The 18,445-nt window shown below is 37.9% G+C and overlaps 1 protein-coding gene and 1 pseudogene across 2 annotated transcripts; both read right to left on the bottom strand.

Annotated features, from left to right (window-relative positions):
* Positions 1-4,214: 4,214 nt before the first annotated feature.
* Positions 4,215-10,178, bottom strand: LOC103716504 (very-long-chain enoyl-CoA reductase-like; annotated as a pseudogene). The gene is made up of 4 exons (XR_016396313.1): positions 8,618-10,178; positions 8,302-8,341; positions 4,888-5,630; positions 4,215-4,512 (listed from the first exon to the last, which is right to left on the bottom strand). The product of XR_016396313.1 is annotated as a very-long-chain enoyl-CoA reductase-like (transcript).
* A 146-nt stretch (positions 10,179-10,324) lies between these two features.
* On the bottom strand, positions 10,325-16,326 carry LOC103716503 (uncharacterized). The gene is made up of 4 exons (XM_008804530.6): positions 15,891-16,326; positions 14,186-14,282; positions 12,464-12,523; positions 10,325-10,721 (listed from the first exon to the last, which is right to left on the bottom strand). Exons 1-4 carry the CDS (start codon positions 16,205-16,207, stop codon positions 10,641-10,643), a joined length of 555 nt encoding a protein of 184 aa, XP_008802752.2. The 5' UTR covers positions 16,208-16,326; the 3' UTR covers positions 10,325-10,640.
* Positions 16,327-18,445: the final 2,119 nt, after the last annotated feature.

Genomic DNA, 18,445 nt, shown 5'->3' with positions numbered 1-18,445 from the left:
GCTTTACCCAAGCTTGAAAGCAACACCCAAACTCATTAAAGGTGGTTGTGGAAATTAACACCAGGATAGAGACTTGTTAAATTCCAACTTTGTCATTTTGATGGCAATAGTTGGATGCAACACTTGGTGTATATCACATGCTAACTATTAAGATTCGCAATATATAATGGAACATCCATCATGCAAACCAGGTGTAGATAAAGTGCCAAGAAATAGAGGTCTTGGAGCATGCCAATTGGCTCCTAGGGCCATCACAATCACACATATAGACATATACATACATACATACATACATAATGTCCTCACCAACTGTTATGGGCACAAAAGGTCGAGTCTTTGACACAAAAGCTCGAGCAGGATACGGTCCGTCAGAGGCAAAGCACGTGCATCAATTCATCGGAGATCACAAGACGAACCAAAAAAAGCCAAAGGTTTAAGCCAGTGCTTTCGGAAATCCTTCTCCTACGGCGAAGGATCCAATGCTCTCTCTCTCTATCTATCTCTCTTCCCCACATCCATCTGCCAAAATCTACCAACATCCATCAATTTCACCAGCACCGATCATAGCAAGAAAAGGACCCAACACCATACAATAAAGAGAAAATAAAGCATTTTTTTAACAGAAATTAAAAATAACAAAATTACTTCGATCCCATATACTTAAACGAGGAACATCCAGAAACAAATTACCAGCATTGTATTGATCTATGTTTGCCGAATAAAAAAGATTGCAGTATTATCAAATAAAATTATATTTATGAAAAATATTTATTTAAGTTTAAAATTATCATTTCATTGAAGTGAACAATAATAATACGACATGATGATCATTATAATGGAATAAAAAAATAGATGACAATTTTTACTTGAATTCCATTACATATATATATATAACAGGAAGCCTCCATTTTATTAGGGGGCCCAAAAAAAAAATTCGGTCTAAAGCCAAACAGTCCCCCGCGGGTAAGCTTATCCCAAAGAGCGAGTCTTTTGAACTAATATAACCGTTTCCCCTGCGACCTCTCGGCCCCTCGAAGCATTAAAGAGCCCAACGCAAACCGCCAGAGAATAGAGCCCCGTAAAGCCACCTCATCTCCTTCTGTGCTCCCACTATTATAACACCATATACCCACAGAGAGGCAGAAGAGAGAGAGAGAGGAGGAGGAGGAGGAGGAGGAGGAGGATGACAAACTTGTAGGTGGGTGTGGCAACTGGCAAGCTTTTCTGCCTGTCTTCTTCTTACTGTTCTTCACTTGTCGCTTCCTCTCTGTGCTTGTGCCTTGTGGCCTCTCTTTTTAACTCTTATCTTCTTTGTTTTCTTATTTGAGCAGCTCTCACCTCTCTCTCTCTCTCTCTCTCTCTCTCTCTCTCTCTCTCTCTCTCTCCTTTCTTCCAGTTCTATTATCTCTCCATGTACTCCGAGTTTGGTCGGTCTTTCTCTCTAAGCATGTCTACTGCACAGTTATGTGCATCCGAGAAGGACTCCAATCCCCTCCAAATAGACTCCACACCAACCTCTCAGGTTCCATCTCTAGAAGCAGACAAAGATGCTAGCAGGAGAGAAGGAACAACGGAAGCCGAAGGAGAAGAGAGGAGCCCCGTCCTTCTTCCTCCTTCCTCCTCTTCCTCTTGTTCCTCTGAGCAGGTTGGAGTCGAAGATGAGAAAGAAGAGAAGAAGAAAGATGGAAGTGGTAACTCTGTGGAGGTTGGAGTGAAAGAAGAGAAAGAGATGGATCGAGGTAAGGATGTTGGTGATGATGGTGATGATGATGGTTATCACACGCCTACCTCTCCGAGGCATAGAATTCCGGAGGCTCGTGTGTGCCCGCCGGCCCCGAAGAAGCCCGCGCATTTGCTGTACATGAAGAGGAAGGTGAGGGCCGATCAGGCTCGACGACGGGTTGATGATATAGAAGGCGAGATTGGCTCTTTCTGGAGTGCAGAGCTTGATGATGCTGCCCCAAGGACCAAGAAGGCTAGGGGAGAAGCTACCAATGCTTAATGATGCTATGGTGCATCCATAACCTATTTATATATAAATATAATATAATAATATATATTATAAAAATACATGATTTTTAACTTTTTTGTTACATTTGCGATGATATGTGATTATGGTTTTCAGGATCCTTCAAATCCACTTGAGTTCATACAAGAATTTTCCTTTTTCTTTTTTTTTGGAAGTTCTATTTGGCTTTCTTGAGGTGGAGAAGCCCAAGAGGAGGCGAAATAATAGCTTTTGAAGGTGAGGGAGAGCAGCGACCAAGGAAAGTGTGTGTGATAATTATCTACTCCAGTGCACAAGGTGTTCTTTCCTTGTCATGAAGCTTATATGCGTCTCTCATTAGAGATATTTCTCTTTTCTTTTCTCTCTCTTTATTTTTTTTTTCTGTGTCTTTGCTCTTCTTTTGTGTATTGAATTGGATGGACTGTGGTCTAAAGTGAGCGGATGCTTGGCTTTTCTTTTCTTGCTATTTCATGGATTCCCTTGTACCAAGTTAGAGTAGAAGAAGGCTTATTGGTAAATGGATTTCTAAGCGATTCAAATAGAGTAAATTGAGTGCAAGCTCACAAAAATTTTAGCTTCATATTCACGAAAGGAAAAGTTGGCATCTTAGCCTTTTGAATAGGTTAGTTACTACTTTAGATGTTGTGGTGAAAACAATGTCATGATATGCGAATGTGGTACGACTGAAAGGAGAAGAAAAGGAATCATTTGTAGACTTGGATGGGAACACTGCTCTCTGCTTTACCAAATTATGGATTTGATATGGGCATTTGCTTTTGTTTTCTTCTTTTAATAGTGTTGTTTGGGGATCGAGGGTACTTCTTTTTAGCTTCCAGAATCACGGAATCCCTCAAAGGGGGAATAAATGATGCATTATGCCTCGGTCAGTATAGAGTTCTCCAAGCTGGAAATGAAAGGTCACAGCATAAGAAATTTGTCTTGGAAACCATATCTCGAGTTGAGATATGAAGCAAGTTTACGTAGGAAGGTAGCGACGCATCACCTGCTTCGACCATCCACGCATCAAGTATTGAAATGTAAATCAATTACTAATGTCAAATCTTAACATAATTTCATACAAAAATCACACTTATTTATACTGGATGGGAACTTCAGAGGAGAGGTGATGAGGGAGAGAAGTGAAGACGTGAGATACGATGAGAAAAAATATTTCAATTCCTGTGACAAATTTAGAAAGGAAGAAATGGCTTAGCCAGGATTCACATAGTTACCGTAAGATCCCAATTGGCGGGATAAAACTTATTATTTCTATTCTTCATATCATTCTGTCTTTTAAATGGTCCATCATGCAAATTGTTTCTGTAACTTGGTCGATGAATAATTTCAGATGAGAAACTTCTGCAGACAGGACGCAAAATGATACTAACAGCGGGCACATTTTGATCAGTAACGCTTTATGTTTTAAGGTGTCTCAGTGTTCCTAGAACCAGATCCTTTATTTTAGGATTTGCTCAACTACTGGGAAAAGATGGGAGATAAAAACAAATGAAGCAGTCTACTTGGTTACGCAAAACAAGCTTGCTGAATGTAATAAATTCATTTGTGGACCCCAAATAAACCTCAAAGCTTGTCCCTACAGAGTTGGCCAGCTGAATCTGATGTGGTGAATGGGGACATCAAACCTCAATACTGAATAAATAATCTGTGGTATCATGAGCAGATAGGTTTTAGATCTAAAGGTACACCAATCAAATCTGAAGTAAAATAGAACTTTTACCTATATGCCAAGAAGGCACCATCATGTAAGGCAACAAGAAGCTGCCCTCCAAAATCTCAAAACCGATAAACCCGGCGCTTCTTGTTGCTCTGATCAAACTATGGATGCTATGTGAAGTATTGCTCCACTGAATTCAAGGTAAGCCAGAAAAGAGGAAAAGATCACTCCATAAAGAGAATCGAAAAGCCTTCAGTTTTTCGGAAGTAAAACAAAAATTTGCATGGCAGGAAGACAGGAAGACATGAAGGTTTTAAAGTAGATGATATACTCGTTTCAATATCCGCAGAAGATTCAGAGAGTGGAAAAGCAATCACAACTAGGGAGGGATTGAGGCTCATTGTTGTCCCAGGAAACATAAAAAACATGCAAACAAAAACTAAGAGGATTAAAGCAATTGACGAGACCTGTGACTGACCATGTCTTAGTGTCTGGATTTGGTTGAACCTACATTACTTTGCAATAAAAAAAAGTGAGAAGAGGTACCTTGGATAAAATTAGTAAAACAATGAACTGAACTTCAGAAAACACCATAACAGAATACCATTCACTCCACAAGCAATTATGCTCATTTAACTTTTTTGGTGATTGAAACAGATACAGTTGTTTGCAGCAGAACAATCTTTTAAATTCTGCAGACACGGTTCCACTTGGACTGGTAGGATCTTGAGAGCGGAGAAACCAACCAAGAGGACTGTTACTTATTAGAGAAATGAAGTGTCATCCATTGCTGAGGATATTTGGGCCGTCCTTCTTTCCCATCAAATATCTGCAGAAAAAAGTGGGTAAGAAACAAATGCAATAGTATACATCAGCCGCTTGGCTATTGGGTTGATCAGTAATAGTGAAGAATAACTGATTAAAAATAAGCAAATATTTTTTGCTTTATGTAGAGACTAAAGAAAATGATAATGGGCCATATAGAAGCAATGCCTAGTATCTAGTTCGTGGGAATATGAAAAAAAGGTTAGAGAGAAAAGGGTAAGTGCAGCAAACAACCAAATAAAGACACGAGATGCACCTGGATAAAAGAATGCTATGATGGCGCCGATTATGCTTGGAAGCAAAGAGAATTACCCCACCCCATCCCCCACCCCACCCCCACCCCCCTTCCCCAAAAAGAAAAAGAAAGATCTCTGTTTACCTTCTTTTTCGCAAGGGCCCAGTTTGTCATAATGAGAGCAGCCACCACAAGGAACACATAGCCTGCTACAGTCTATGTAGCAATGTTAAAACCAAGCCATTGATAGATCTCTGTTGTGTAATTTGCACAAGTCACTACGTTGAACAAAAATTCATGACGAATTTGATAACCATCACTGCCATCAGTGCTTCCAAGGTTTCTCAAGAGGAGATGGCAATAAAAGTTTGAAACTTGGCAGATCAACGGAAAATTAAACCCAATCTTCATTTGTAAGTCACTAACAGGTGTATGGAAGGGGTGGCTGACATAGTACGCAATATATGAGCCAAAAGTCTATACTAGGCGCAGTTCCTGAATACATCGGACAGTGGTGAAGTTGCATGGCTGAATCTGTGGACAAAGAACGTCTCCATGATACGCTTGAAGTAGTGAAAGCACCAATAGTACATGGCATAGGTCTGAACTGGATGAACGATGCAGTTGCCCTTATAACCAAAATATTTATACACCAGGAAGTAGTCGAAGATAGGGTAGATAATCAAAGGACCAAAATATTCCCAGAAGAAAAGAGTGCTGTATGAGACCTGCATGCCTAAATCCTTGAATACCACAATCAAACAGTTTGCATTGCCATCACAATATGCTGCAAGCCTTTTCTTTGGATTTGAGGACAACAGGTTTCCCCTGTGTTTCGGGTGGCAAAGATAGGGTAAGACACTGCCTAGAAGGACACCATTTTTTGGCTGTAATCCATGCAAAGAAAGTCAGGTTTGAGTAGCAAGTCTACAAGTCAGAGAAAACATTGACATCTAAAAGCAAAAACAAGCTGAAAATGTAGGCAATTGATACATGAACAACTCTGGCTTGAGTAATAATTACAACTCAAATATAAAATATAGATGTCTCACATGGTCTCTGGACTAAGAACAGGAAAGTTGCGAAAGAAATATATGAGATATTGGTCAAATTTGTCAAATTAAAGAAGTGAAATTAAACTAAAGAAGTGGAAATGGATAATTAAAAAAGAAGAAGAAGAAGAAGAAGAAGATCAGGCAAAAGTTATTTTATAATAGAAGAAGAAAGATCTTTAGTTCTTTTTGTAGTTTCTTTTTTGCAATAATAGAAATGCAAACATTTAAATAGAGTGTGGTATAACTAATATCTATGGTGCTTGTGTACGGGTTTCACTGAATCATTGGTGTACTAAGAGATTTCTCTAGTCAAAAGCAGGTGGGCTATAGAGGTAAAAATATAAAAAAGTATATTCCCTTGAAATACACATGAAATTGAGGATCATAGTGCAATAGTTTGGATGCATTTCATCTGTCTGAATGAACACTTGAGGAAAAATTGGGGATAAACATCAACACAAAGATCTCATCATCTGTTTGCATTTTAAACACGATCAACAAGCCATCGTATTATACTTATCCAAAAGCAAGATGTCCAACCTGGGTCATCTTTATATGTATGAGAGCTTTTTACAAGTTTGTGAGACAGAAAAATGATACAAGATAGTTCAGAAGAACTCAATATAGTACGTCATCCTTTGACAATTGGCACAAGTATAAAGCAAGAGATGATATCCCAGAAATAGTACAGATATGTTGTGGCTTAATCCTAGCCTAAGACCACATGAACATAAGCAACACACAGCAATCAACAGCAGTTTATGAGGAGCAGTCAGATGGAACACAAGCAAACCAAATGACAAGCTTGGGTGGGACCTGGAACATAAAATGAATCAGGTAGAGTTCGTCACAGGGGTATGTGGCATGATGGAATCACAAGACATAAAAGGAATGAGGTAGGATTACCTAAAAATTGTTGTTCCTTGCAGAAGTTTAGAGCATGGATAAACTATTAATTAGGAAAGCTAATGATAATCCATAAATGCAGAACAAATATAATTAAAAGTTTAGAGCGCATATTGATCCAGATGGAAGCACAAACATGAAGATTACATAGTCTACTCAGTAAAGCAGCTTAGTTACCTCTTCGCATGTTTATCTACACAGTTTTATCCCTAAGACTAGAAGCTGTGCAGTGAACATCTTAAGGCAATCAATCATGAGAGTGACAAGTCAGATCATTCTCAGGACTTGATCTCCGACATGAGTTAGAATTTAATAGTTTACTGATCAATACATGTTTCCCGTCATTAAAAAATCAGCAGTTCTTTATTCAGAATATTGAAAAATATACATCTTATATAAGACATTCTCTTAGAACCACCCTATCTTGCTGGAATGAAATTGATTCATCTAGGTGCAAATTATCAGTTTGAACCATGAGTTTTGCCTAGCTGTACTGGCATTGTCTGCCAATTGGATTTTGCTCCTTTCAAAAGTGGGATGAGCTTTTGTCCACCATCTTGCATGAGACTCAAAAAGCTGAACACCGGATACAATTAATTCTGCTACTTGCAGCAAGCGGCATGAGTTCTTTAGATTTCTAGGGAGCATGATCTCAGAAACTTGTTTCAAAACCCTCAGCAATCAAATAGCAATAGATCACATTTTCAAGTCAAATCTTGAACGAGACACACCAGTGCCTAAAAAATAGGAGGATACACTTCCAACCAATTCGAACTGCTATGGGCCAGACTGAGAGAAAGAGGAACTGTAACTTCATTCAATCAGAGCAAAGAAAAGGATAAATAAGCAAAATAATTCCGATAATATTTGGACAAAAGAATTGCTATTCTTTTACCCAGTCCCAGGTTTTTGGGGATGCATCACCCAAGAATTGAACCTAGAACCTGATGTTGTTAAGCAAAGGGGAGTGACCACTAGGGGAAGACCCAGTTCACAAGTAATAAATCTTCACAATAAGTTAATTAGTAATAAATATGAAATATAACTTATGTCTACATGAACAACCACAAAACATTCATACCAACAAGCATTCCTATCTTGTGATCTAAATCTGCATATAGCATGGTGGGTTTGCAACATCAGAAACAATTTGAACAAGAAAATTGAGCATTGTTTCAAGAGTGCTTCAAATATCAGGTCAAGTTTCAAATACGAACGCCACACAGTCCATGTGAGGAAGCTGCTTTGGACAGACCTTTTCTACACCAATTCCCATGCCCTTTTGATGATCTCTTCTGTCCAGGCCAAGACATAATTCCATCAACTTTCTCACACATTTCATGTCATTCACTAAATTTTAACAAAATAAGGATGATCCCTGTTCTTCAAGAGCCTTCAGCTCTCTAGAGAAAACAAAAGCCACAGAACATAAACAGAAAAATAAAAAATAAATAAATAAACAAAGCTTCACATGATCAACAAAAACAAGATTAATTACAAACAAATCACGAACGAAAATAACAGCTTCAATCTCAATCATAATTATATAATACAATTCACAGAGAGAGAGCAGTCAGAAATCCTTCCCATCACTTACTTCGAGCATGAATGGCATCCTGTAGATCGCTCACTGTGGCCTGCAAACACATCAAAGAACAATTTTTAGCCTCTAAACTCATCAAGAAACGCATTGCGACAGCTCCAAAATAAGATTTTTATCGCACTCATCTACCAATAAATTTCAGATCCATGGCGTAATTTCAACAAGCGAAATGGACCAACCCACTTTGCAGACTAACATAAAATAATAAAAACCCGAACTTTGGCGGATCTAAGGCAGATGGAAACGCCGCAAAGGTTCATAAAGTCGAAACTTTTCTTCAAAACAAAGAGAGCAAAAGCTAGGGGCACACCGAATCCTTGAGCTCGATCATGCCCTTGATAACTTGTCTGCCGCTCCGTGAGACGACGGTCACCTTCATCGCGCCCAAGGGTCCGGATCCAAATCCATTGCGGCCAAAGAGGGAGGAAGAAGAAGACCAGAGAAAGGGAGGCAGAGACCCATCTCTCTAGTAATTATTCCGATCGCTCTCGGTGGTCTCATGGGAGTCATGGCTTCCGGTCGGAAGTAGGAGAGTTAACCCAGCCCCAAAGCATCAGTTTGGCAAGTTAAATACAAGGTTGTTTGTATGGACTGGAGGATCTAATTCATGCCTTTATGAGGAACCAAGTTAAAACTGATACCTACTTCTGGGTGGCCAAACAAGCCAACCTACAAAACAGCTAAACTATATATATATCTCATTCATCTCTTAGTTTGGAGAAGAATTGAAGAAATGAATGATATTAGATTCATTTAATTTGAATCCTCCGCGATTCGTCGCAGAACAGGTACTGCAAAAGGGTCCCAATTTGTTTAGTTACATGCTACTGATGATTAATGGGAATCATCTGCATGGCTGCTGGTGAGCAAATAACTGAACTCCCTAGCTAATACATGGTCCAGAGACCAGAGGAGAAGGCAAACTTAAGAAGTTTGCTTACCCAAGTTGGTGAGAGATGCAACCAAGACTTCTAGATTAAACTTCACCATGATGGAGGTGAGGCGCCTTGAGGTCTGACTGGTCAATAAATTAAAGCTAGATTTCAAGAAAGTTTTTCTAAAATAGGTCATGCTTGTTTGCTTGCACTTTCTATACCTAATTTGATGAATATTTATGTAGATTAAAGATGTTTTCTTCAATCGTTCAGAACTCCCAAACTCAGCCCACTCTCGTGAATCATAAAGATTTAGCCACAACCTGTTCCTTTTAATGTCTAACATAGGCAAAGTAACATTAGGTAGAATGCAGAGTGGTGTGCAGAAGAGACATAAGCATGCATACGTGAGGTAAATTAGGAAATAGAGATCTCTACAACAGCCATTTTGAGGTGCAATTAGGATATTCAGATAGAAGGATACAAATGGATCACCAATTTATCCAAGGCAGCCAAATAAGGCTCCATGCCATTGTGCATGAATGCAATACATGGTGGCGCTATGGTGTCAAATGCCATGGTTGCACCCTGAAATCTTTTTCGAACTTGATAGATCCCCCACATAGAAAATCTCGGTCTCTATTATCTCAATTCTCCAACTTTCAACCAACACTCTCCAATCTTTTTTCAACTTCCTTGAACCGATACTCTAGCTGGTAAAATCTCAATTTATATCTTCAAATATTTGTCAATCTAAATTTACCATCGTACAAGAAATTTCAAACTCCTGATCTCGGATCTCAATCTACCAAAATTCCACTACCTTCTCAGGCCTGAAAACCCATCTCAGTTCATCTCAGTCCATCGACCACCAAGATGAACATCTCAGTTTCCGTCGCATACCGGCAGCACCTTTTGTTTCCTCAAACAACCCCAGGTATGAGACCAATCATAATAGCATATCAATATTTCCAAAGCTATAAGCATATGGCCCGAACATACTCGCTGTCCTAATCTAAAACAATCAAGTCTTCCTTTGAGGCATGAGAAGATGGATAAATGCCAACTCTGTTGGCAAGACCACGATAGAAGCATATATCCATTTCCATGCAACAGCCCTGTCCTCTCTCGCAACAAAGAACTGTATAATAGACCAGATGCTTATACCAAAATGATGCCTTTACAAAACAGATTTTGATCAGAGCATCCCATCATGAAGAACACTAACTTCGATATTTGAAAATAATTTAAGCGCGTACATGATACTCACGCAAGCCAATCTTGAATCTAAGCTCTTTCTGCAATAAGAACAATCTGAAGTAGCTGTGCCCCAGAAGCAAGTTCCTTCAATTTACACGCTTGATCACCAAAACAGTAGCAAATCTAACAGACAAAAGGTAAAACTTCCAGCATGCTAAAAGGAGTGTCCATCTTCCTGGCAACAGATGACATCTCCAGTCAAGTAATCTTCTCAACGATATCCTCAATAACTTTCTCCATATCAAGCTTTTTCATTGGTGTGAATGGACGGGGCATATTCTGCATGAAAATAAAATAATTAGGGCAAATATTGATACGTAAAAAGACACTTCCAATTATTAGTATTGCCTGAATTTGGTAATTAAGTACTAAAAAACATAAAAGATAAGGTTATGGGCAACCCTACAGTCCCACCCCCCCATCATTGTAGCTGAGCAGGGCATTTTTGTTACCTAATGGAGGATGACCTTAGTCATGACCTTATCTTGTCAGTTGTCACAAATTAGCATAACATATTACGAGATTTAAATTTCACATTTTAGTAATAAACACTTCTTAACTACTTGTTAGCAACATTGGAAGGATTAAAATGAGGGCTGTTATCACAAACCCCTCAGCCATTATTCTATTGTAAGATTCATTATATCCAAATAGCATCCATTATTTGATAAATTCTTTGTTCATCTGAATAAAATAGTATTTTTGAAATTTGAATTACCAAGCCAACTGCGAAAACAATAATTTTCTTCTCTGATCAATAGTAGCTTGAGCATATAACATTATTTCCTTCTATTAATTGTTATTTCCGATATAATGGTCAAGTAATGGTCATACATTAGTCAATATTTAATCCTAGATATACTTAGTCCTAGGTAAACTAGGTAAAAATGATCTTTATTTTTGATATAAAGGTAAGGAGAAGTCTCGTAGGAGGTTTGTTATCTCAAGATATTGGCATCATTAAAACCTTGCAATAAGTACAACCAGGTTGAATGTGTGACATTGCTTCACTGAATTATAGTGAACTTGCAGTGCAGCGGAGGGCATCAATATATGTATACAACCATGGTAATTGCTCACACGATTGTTTTAATTAATTGACCGCTAAGTAACACTAGTGCAGCACACAAAAGAAAGAAAGTAAAAATGATAAAAAACGAGAGTGTAATACAAGCAAATTCAAATGCATCAACCAAAAAAAAAAAGGAACAAACAAAAAAAAATCTGGTCTTTATGGTATTTTAGTACAGAATGCCAAGAATAAGCCTTGTCACTGCAAAGTAAAACTTGAGAAGCAGTTTAGCGCTTACTCAAAATATTCCAATAAGATTTAACATATCAAAAATAATGCAAGAGTGTTCTGAATAGATACCATAACTGGAACAAACAAGGGGGGGAAAAGAAGGTTTTCACCTGAAGACAAGTAAATGGGGCTCTTATGCAAACTTGGGGTCAAATTGGGCGGATGTGATATCAGTCTAGCAAGGAGACAGCAGTTACCATGGGACATGGCAGGAGGTGGATGAGGTATGGAATGAGATTGCATTGTTCTAACAATAGAAAAAACCAAAAACAAAAGACAGTACTTGAGTTTTGAGACAACCTGGAAGAGAGAGAGAGAGAGGATGAGGAGGAAACAAGAGCCAGTCTCTAATAGTTTTTTGAGTGGCACCCTCCCACCTCCCCAGGGCAAAAAAAAAAAGGGACAGCTATTCAGGAAGTCACTTTTTTGGCCAAGAATTTATTTGCTTTGTTTATTACTCAAGTTTAGGCAAAATCACATCTCAAATTGTGACACGGATACAAGTGGAAACATCAAGTCAACAAATTAGGGTAGAAATTACAATAACTAAAATATAGCTGTATAAGCAGCAGATTCATGCAAAAGAAGTTAAGGTAGCCTACAGCATGACATGTGCACAGGTGCCGCTCAATATAAAAAGGATTAGCAATGGAAATTTGACTGATAAGAAGAAACTCAATAGCTAAAATGTTGATACAAGTCTATGTTTGAGGTTTACCAGTAATGAGACAAAAACTTCACCGCTTTCCTTGCGTATCTCAAAGCATCCTCGTCGTGGCTGCAAAATAGAAAACCATCTCTATATGGGTAACTAAAGAGGCAAAACTAATTTATTAGCAAAATAGAAGACAGAGTCATGAACAATCAGTGTTGTTAAGGCCAAACATGCAAAATAATAAGAAAACAATCTAACACAAGTCTCTAAAATAATCGAGAGATGCCCACCCTGGCACTTTTCTTGGGTCATCTCAGGCATAGTAGACATGCACTTTCCTTCTTTTAGAATACATCAGTTAGGATGAAGTGCTGTTAAACAAGCACTTCTACAGACTAAATACTTCGGCCAGCATCCTGTCCCAGTGAGGGGGCCCATCATCTAGGCATGTGGTCGTTCATCCCTAATGTGGATTTCTTAGGTGCTAAATGCAGTCTGTACAGGATTCATGCAATCACGAAAGGTCATATTAAGTGCTTGTCTATCAGTAACCACTTTAGTTTGAAATGTATATTAACTCAATACACAAAAGGAAACGAAAAAAAGATGCTTCAAAAATGAGAGACTTAAATAGCAATCCAAAAACAGTTGCACAGGGCAAAGTATAAAGCAGTATACCATTAAAGCAGTGTTCAGCTCAACATGTCTAACTGTATTATGAGCACATAACAGAAGCCAAACATCTCCTTAACATTTTCATGTGATTGTGGGCTCAAGCCTACAATCCAATGTCAATGTTGCAACTTATATTATTTGTAATGTTTTTATCTTCCATATTACCTGGAAAATGTCTGTTAAGGTGTATCTACTAGGATCCTGTGTTTATAACCCAATAGGGAATATAGTGGAGAATTGGACATTCAGGCTGCTTCTCACATAAAAATGGCTCTTTTGATGCCCAAACAATAAAATAGTTGTATTTTCAAGAAATAACTGATCATTTCTGCTTCTTTCCTATGCTAGGAAAACAGATGAAGATTGTCTATAATGGCCTCATGCATAAATGCTTCAACACTTGGCAGATAAGATAAACCAACCAAGGCAAGAGGACTGTATAAAAGCACCACCAGTCAAAATGATATATGTTGATAGATATACACTTGTCGGCTACCATTCAAAGTCAACATCATTAAACTTTCCTTGCACATGCTTTGTTCGGATGCAAAATTTACAAAATTTTGGTCCAACCAATTTTTTAACCTGTAACATCTCAAGTGTAGCATATAAATTCACTTTGCCAGAATTCCATAGATTTGAGTAATAAATTTACCAACATTTTAGGACTAATCCTCGATTATTTTTCTATGAACTCACCTGGATATTAGATTAAGGACCATCTCCCTCACACACTTGAATGCTCCCTTGGGTACATCTATACTATTTGTAGTTTAATTCCAATATTTTAAAGATCAGTTTGCAGCTGACTGCTCAAGCCAGAGTCAACCAGATAAAGAAGATTCAATTCATGTAGATAATACTTTCAAAATCAAATGATAGGCCATAATATGGATTTAAGAGAGAAGACAGATGAAATCAGAAAAGCATTAATTTGATTCCCTTTCTTGATAATAAGGGCCAAAATCGAGTTCAAGAAATGCAGTATCGGACACCGACCAGCAATACTAAGCTAGTGGTCAAACTTCCACAATAAGATATCATAACAAGAACCAAATTCATCTTATGAAGTATTTCAGAAAAAAGGTTCCATCTCGAAGCAAACCATACCTTCTCAGGATTAACTGAAACAGAAATACCAGGAACAGCTTTTTCCAAACCTTCCTTCACCATGTTGGCCCTGGTCTTGAATGAAGTGCATTGCTTGCTGAAGCACACCAAATCAAAGTAAGTGCAAATAGGTAAGTTTCACAAGTTTTAACCAAGATTTTTTTTTAAAAAAAAAGTTTTGATTGTTTCACCGTTCCCAACTGTGAAACATAGTGGATTGGGAGAGAGAAGAGAAAGAGAGGAGCGTTGTGTGTGTGTGTGTGTGTGTGTGTGTGTGTGTGTGTGTGTGTGTGTTGTGGTGGTGGTGGTGGTGCGGGGGGGGGGGGTGTTGGCTATGATGGAAGGGTGTGGTAGGGTCCAGGTACAAGAACAGTAGCAGGAAATGCTCAATAATGTATAAACCAAAGAAAAGTATTTTTCTGGAAAAATTATGTCACAACAACTATGCATAGGAAAAAGCATCATTAGCTGCTTTTAAATTTCTCACAACTCCAGCACTCCAATCAGAGAAGTTTGGAAGCTACTATCAGTATCCTAAACATTTATTTGGCACCCTTTTTCTTTCATCCAAAGCAATCCAAAAACAACTTCTTTCATTACTGTGCATTATACTTTGGGGAATTACTAACTACTGAAGCTAGATATTGGTATTGCTGCCCACTTATTAAATGCAATCTCTTCTAGTCAATAATGGATAATCCATCATCTCTTCCTCAACATCCACAAAAAGGTACCACATGAATTATGTTGTGCAGCCGTTTCATTTCGTTTATTGTCTTCATTAAGATTTATCAAACCAACAGGTCAATCTCATCTAATAGGCTGCAAGCATATTCATAAATTGTAATCTCATCGCACTTCATTTACATAAGAACAGAAATACAAAGAAGAAAGCAATTGGAACCAAAAATGGTGCTGGAGTTAAAATTTTAACAATGGTTAGGATGCAACCGCAATAGATGTTTAGGTGGAAATACAGACATGGAGCAAATCATGCAAGTACTGGGTTACAGTTGGGACACTGGAGAAAGCTGATGAGAAGTACCTAAAAATTAATCGAAATGGCACCCTCATGTTTAAGAAATAAGGTGAGAAATTTGGTCTTTCTTTGAGGGTCAAAAGAGTTAAGAAAACTTGCAAGAAAAAAAAAGGAATTTAAGCAGACCTGCGAAGCTCGTTGCAGCCTATTTCTGGTATATAGGATTTTTATTTACATATCATTTTTTAAAAAACAATTTCCAATATTAAAGCATGCATCAAATATATTTTTTTTCAAATGCACGCATTAGCTATTTTGAAGCAGAAAGGTACAGCTCTTCCTTTTCTGTTTTCTTTTTAAGAAAACAAAGATATGATTTTTATTCTGGTTTTTCTGAAGACTTTGCACAAGGTCACAGGAACCCGGAATCATAACAAGAGGAATACCTATTCCAAGACTCTACGAGGCCTACAATTGCCCCAAAAATATGACATAGAAATCACCAAGAAGAATGCGTGCTAGATTTCAAGAAGAAATACCAGAGCTCCTAAGAGATTCAAAAATCAAAAGACTACCTTTTAGGGTTTAGGAGCACAAAAGAGGACCAGAAATTTCTTGAGTTCATTAAAGAAACAAAAGAAGTAAAAAGCCCTAACTCATAACAAAATCAACAATTTGAAAAAAACAAAAAGAACCCTTTTTTTCTCGGTAAAGGGAAATACTGACCAGGCCTCGACGATGATGGTCTTGGAGGACCCACCATCGGCTTCGGCGGTGGCTGATAGCGGAGGAACAACCGGTGCTTCATCGCTAGAGACCCTTCCCTTTCCCTTCAAACGACTGCCCTTTCCCTTCTCTCCGTCGGAGACCTCGTTCTTTCGCTTCCCCGCCGCAAGCTTAGCCTTCTTCTTGGCCGGCGACCTCGCCGGGGCCGACGGCGGAGCGACCCGCTTTCCGGCGGTGGCGCTCCTAGTCTTCCTCGGCGACAAGGTCGGTGCCGGCGCCGCGCTCCTCCTCTCCTTCCTCTTCGGCGCCATCACCATCCACTATCCCTCTTCCGTTCCCTCCCACACGATGACACGAAGCGTGTAAAATAAGCTACAGAGACAGAGACAGAGCGAGAGAGAGAGAGAGAGAGAGAGAAGAGTATTCCCGCCCTCCCTCGTATCTTGATATGGTGAGGGTCGGTGAGGATAAGCAACGGTGACCCCCTCTCCATCCCGCCGGGAGGTTAATGGGGTGACGGGGGCCCGACCTGGAGAGGTCCCGTCCGGGTTGACGTGAAATAAGAAAGCCGGACGGACGGCCATCGGCCGTTCCCGGCACGACAGGATCCATGGATCCACGCTCGTCCATCCAATCCCAGAAATCATGATTTTTCGATATTTATTTTGCATTTTCTGAATTTGTGTCAAAAACATCAACATCAACACCTTATCCAAACTGAATTCTCATGGTATATACTTATTTTAGCATCAGTCGCATAGTTATGTTTCATTTTGTGGAAATATTCTTGTCATTTTGACCGACTGTACGATCGGGCATATTTACCTAGATCGCATTTGAGATTGCTGGTGAAGAGGCCAAAAGCACTTCTTATGGAGCCTTAAAAAGTGCTTATAATTGTTTGATAAAAGTTTTAGAAAAATTTTCTAATCCTCCCATAAATTTAAAAATTTCTAGTTGGTAAAAGCTTTAATTTAATTTTTTTTTTCCAAAAAACGCTATATAAAGTCCATTAAAAAACTATTTTTTATGACTAAAATACCTCCAATTTTTATAAATTTTGATTAATTATATAATAATAATAATAATAATATATTAATTATAATTATAGTATAATATTGATTAATAATATATATTTTTTTGTATTATATGATTTTAGTTTATTAAACTATACAGTACAATTTTATATTATGTTGCATTATATTATATTATATTATCCTATTATTACAGCAATACTACTGTCATTAATTTATTATAACAATTATACTATTTTATCATAATGTTATACTATTTTATTCGATATAAAATATTTTGTGTGATGTACAATATTTTTTATTGACAATTTTTTATTTTAAAATATTTTTAATTTGGCCGTCAAATAAACATTGAAGTTATACAGAATTTTAGAAATATGGTTACTAAATAATAAACAATTTTGATATGATTCAAATTCACTGTCTCTAAAATCTTATCTGATGGTTCAGCCCACTGACCAGACCACAATGTATATCTTACAAAATCAACAGCCAATTAATTTTTTAGATAATCTACGTAATCGGTTATAGTTTGGCGCGATCTCAGCATGCCCAAAAATAAATATCGCAATCAATCAAATTGGCACATAAGGAAAGCTTCCGATCTTGATGTGCCCAAAAAGAAAGGGCTTTAAGCAACGGATAAAAAAAATATTCAGTTGCCCATTCATGCACAATTCTAACAGTGCGTGTCAGCATTTTTTTTTTTTTTTACATGGACATAAAACTTTTAGGGTACCAAAAAAAATAGGCGTCACTCTCTTTATTTTTTTTAATTTTTTAAAATTTTATCCGAATTAAACATCGAAATTTTTTTAACTAAAACCACCTCTCGATCATTTTTCTCAAGTTTCACTTTAGACACAGTGCGGTGCCGCACTTCTTTGGGGCAGAGCAGCATTAGCTTGTCAGCTTATTCATCTGTCTGCTTACAACAGCGATCCCAAGCACAATCTTACTCTATCTTCCTCTATTTCTAGCCCAATGCTCGGCTTTGAATTTTGAGCCTAGATATTTCTTTAGATTAAGTTTGAGTTTCGTACCTACTCATTAATGATATTATGCCACGCTCGTCCAGCCACCATTCTTTACCTGTCACGTAGCTCATAAATGACCCACTGGATGAAACTTTCTTCCGTAGAAGCGGTATTGTTTTTGTTTTTTGTTTTACGGAACACCTTCATTACAGCTCTATCACACAAACTCGACAGATCATCATTAATCCTTATGACTATATTTAGAGCTGGAATATGTTAACTCAAAAGTAAATTATATTAATTTTCTCTTATTTCCCTTTACTACGAAAGAAATTATTTTGCCATACATATATAGTAGAGTAATTTATACTTAGGATTATACACTACATGGATCCCACTATATATCCACAATGCACGCAAAATAGGTTTTAGTTTTCATGCACCATGTGTAAGGGGTGCAGGAGGGGCCTAATGCCAATTTTAATCCTGGAGATGCAAGAAGATCAGACCTTCTTATGACTCTCACTCGATAAATTGGCATGAA

The sequence above is a fragment of the Phoenix dactylifera genome, chromosome 8 (genome assembly GCF_051530095.1).
Source record: "Phoenix dactylifera cultivar Ajwa chromosome 8, Ajwa_hap1_PhDact_Kaust_v1.1, whole genome shotgun sequence".
NCBI classification, from domain to species: Eukaryota; Viridiplantae; Streptophyta; class Magnoliopsida; order Arecales; family Arecaceae; genus Phoenix; species Phoenix dactylifera.
Note: the sequence above shows the minus strand (reverse complement) of the source record. Positions and strands in the feature narration are given on the sequence as shown.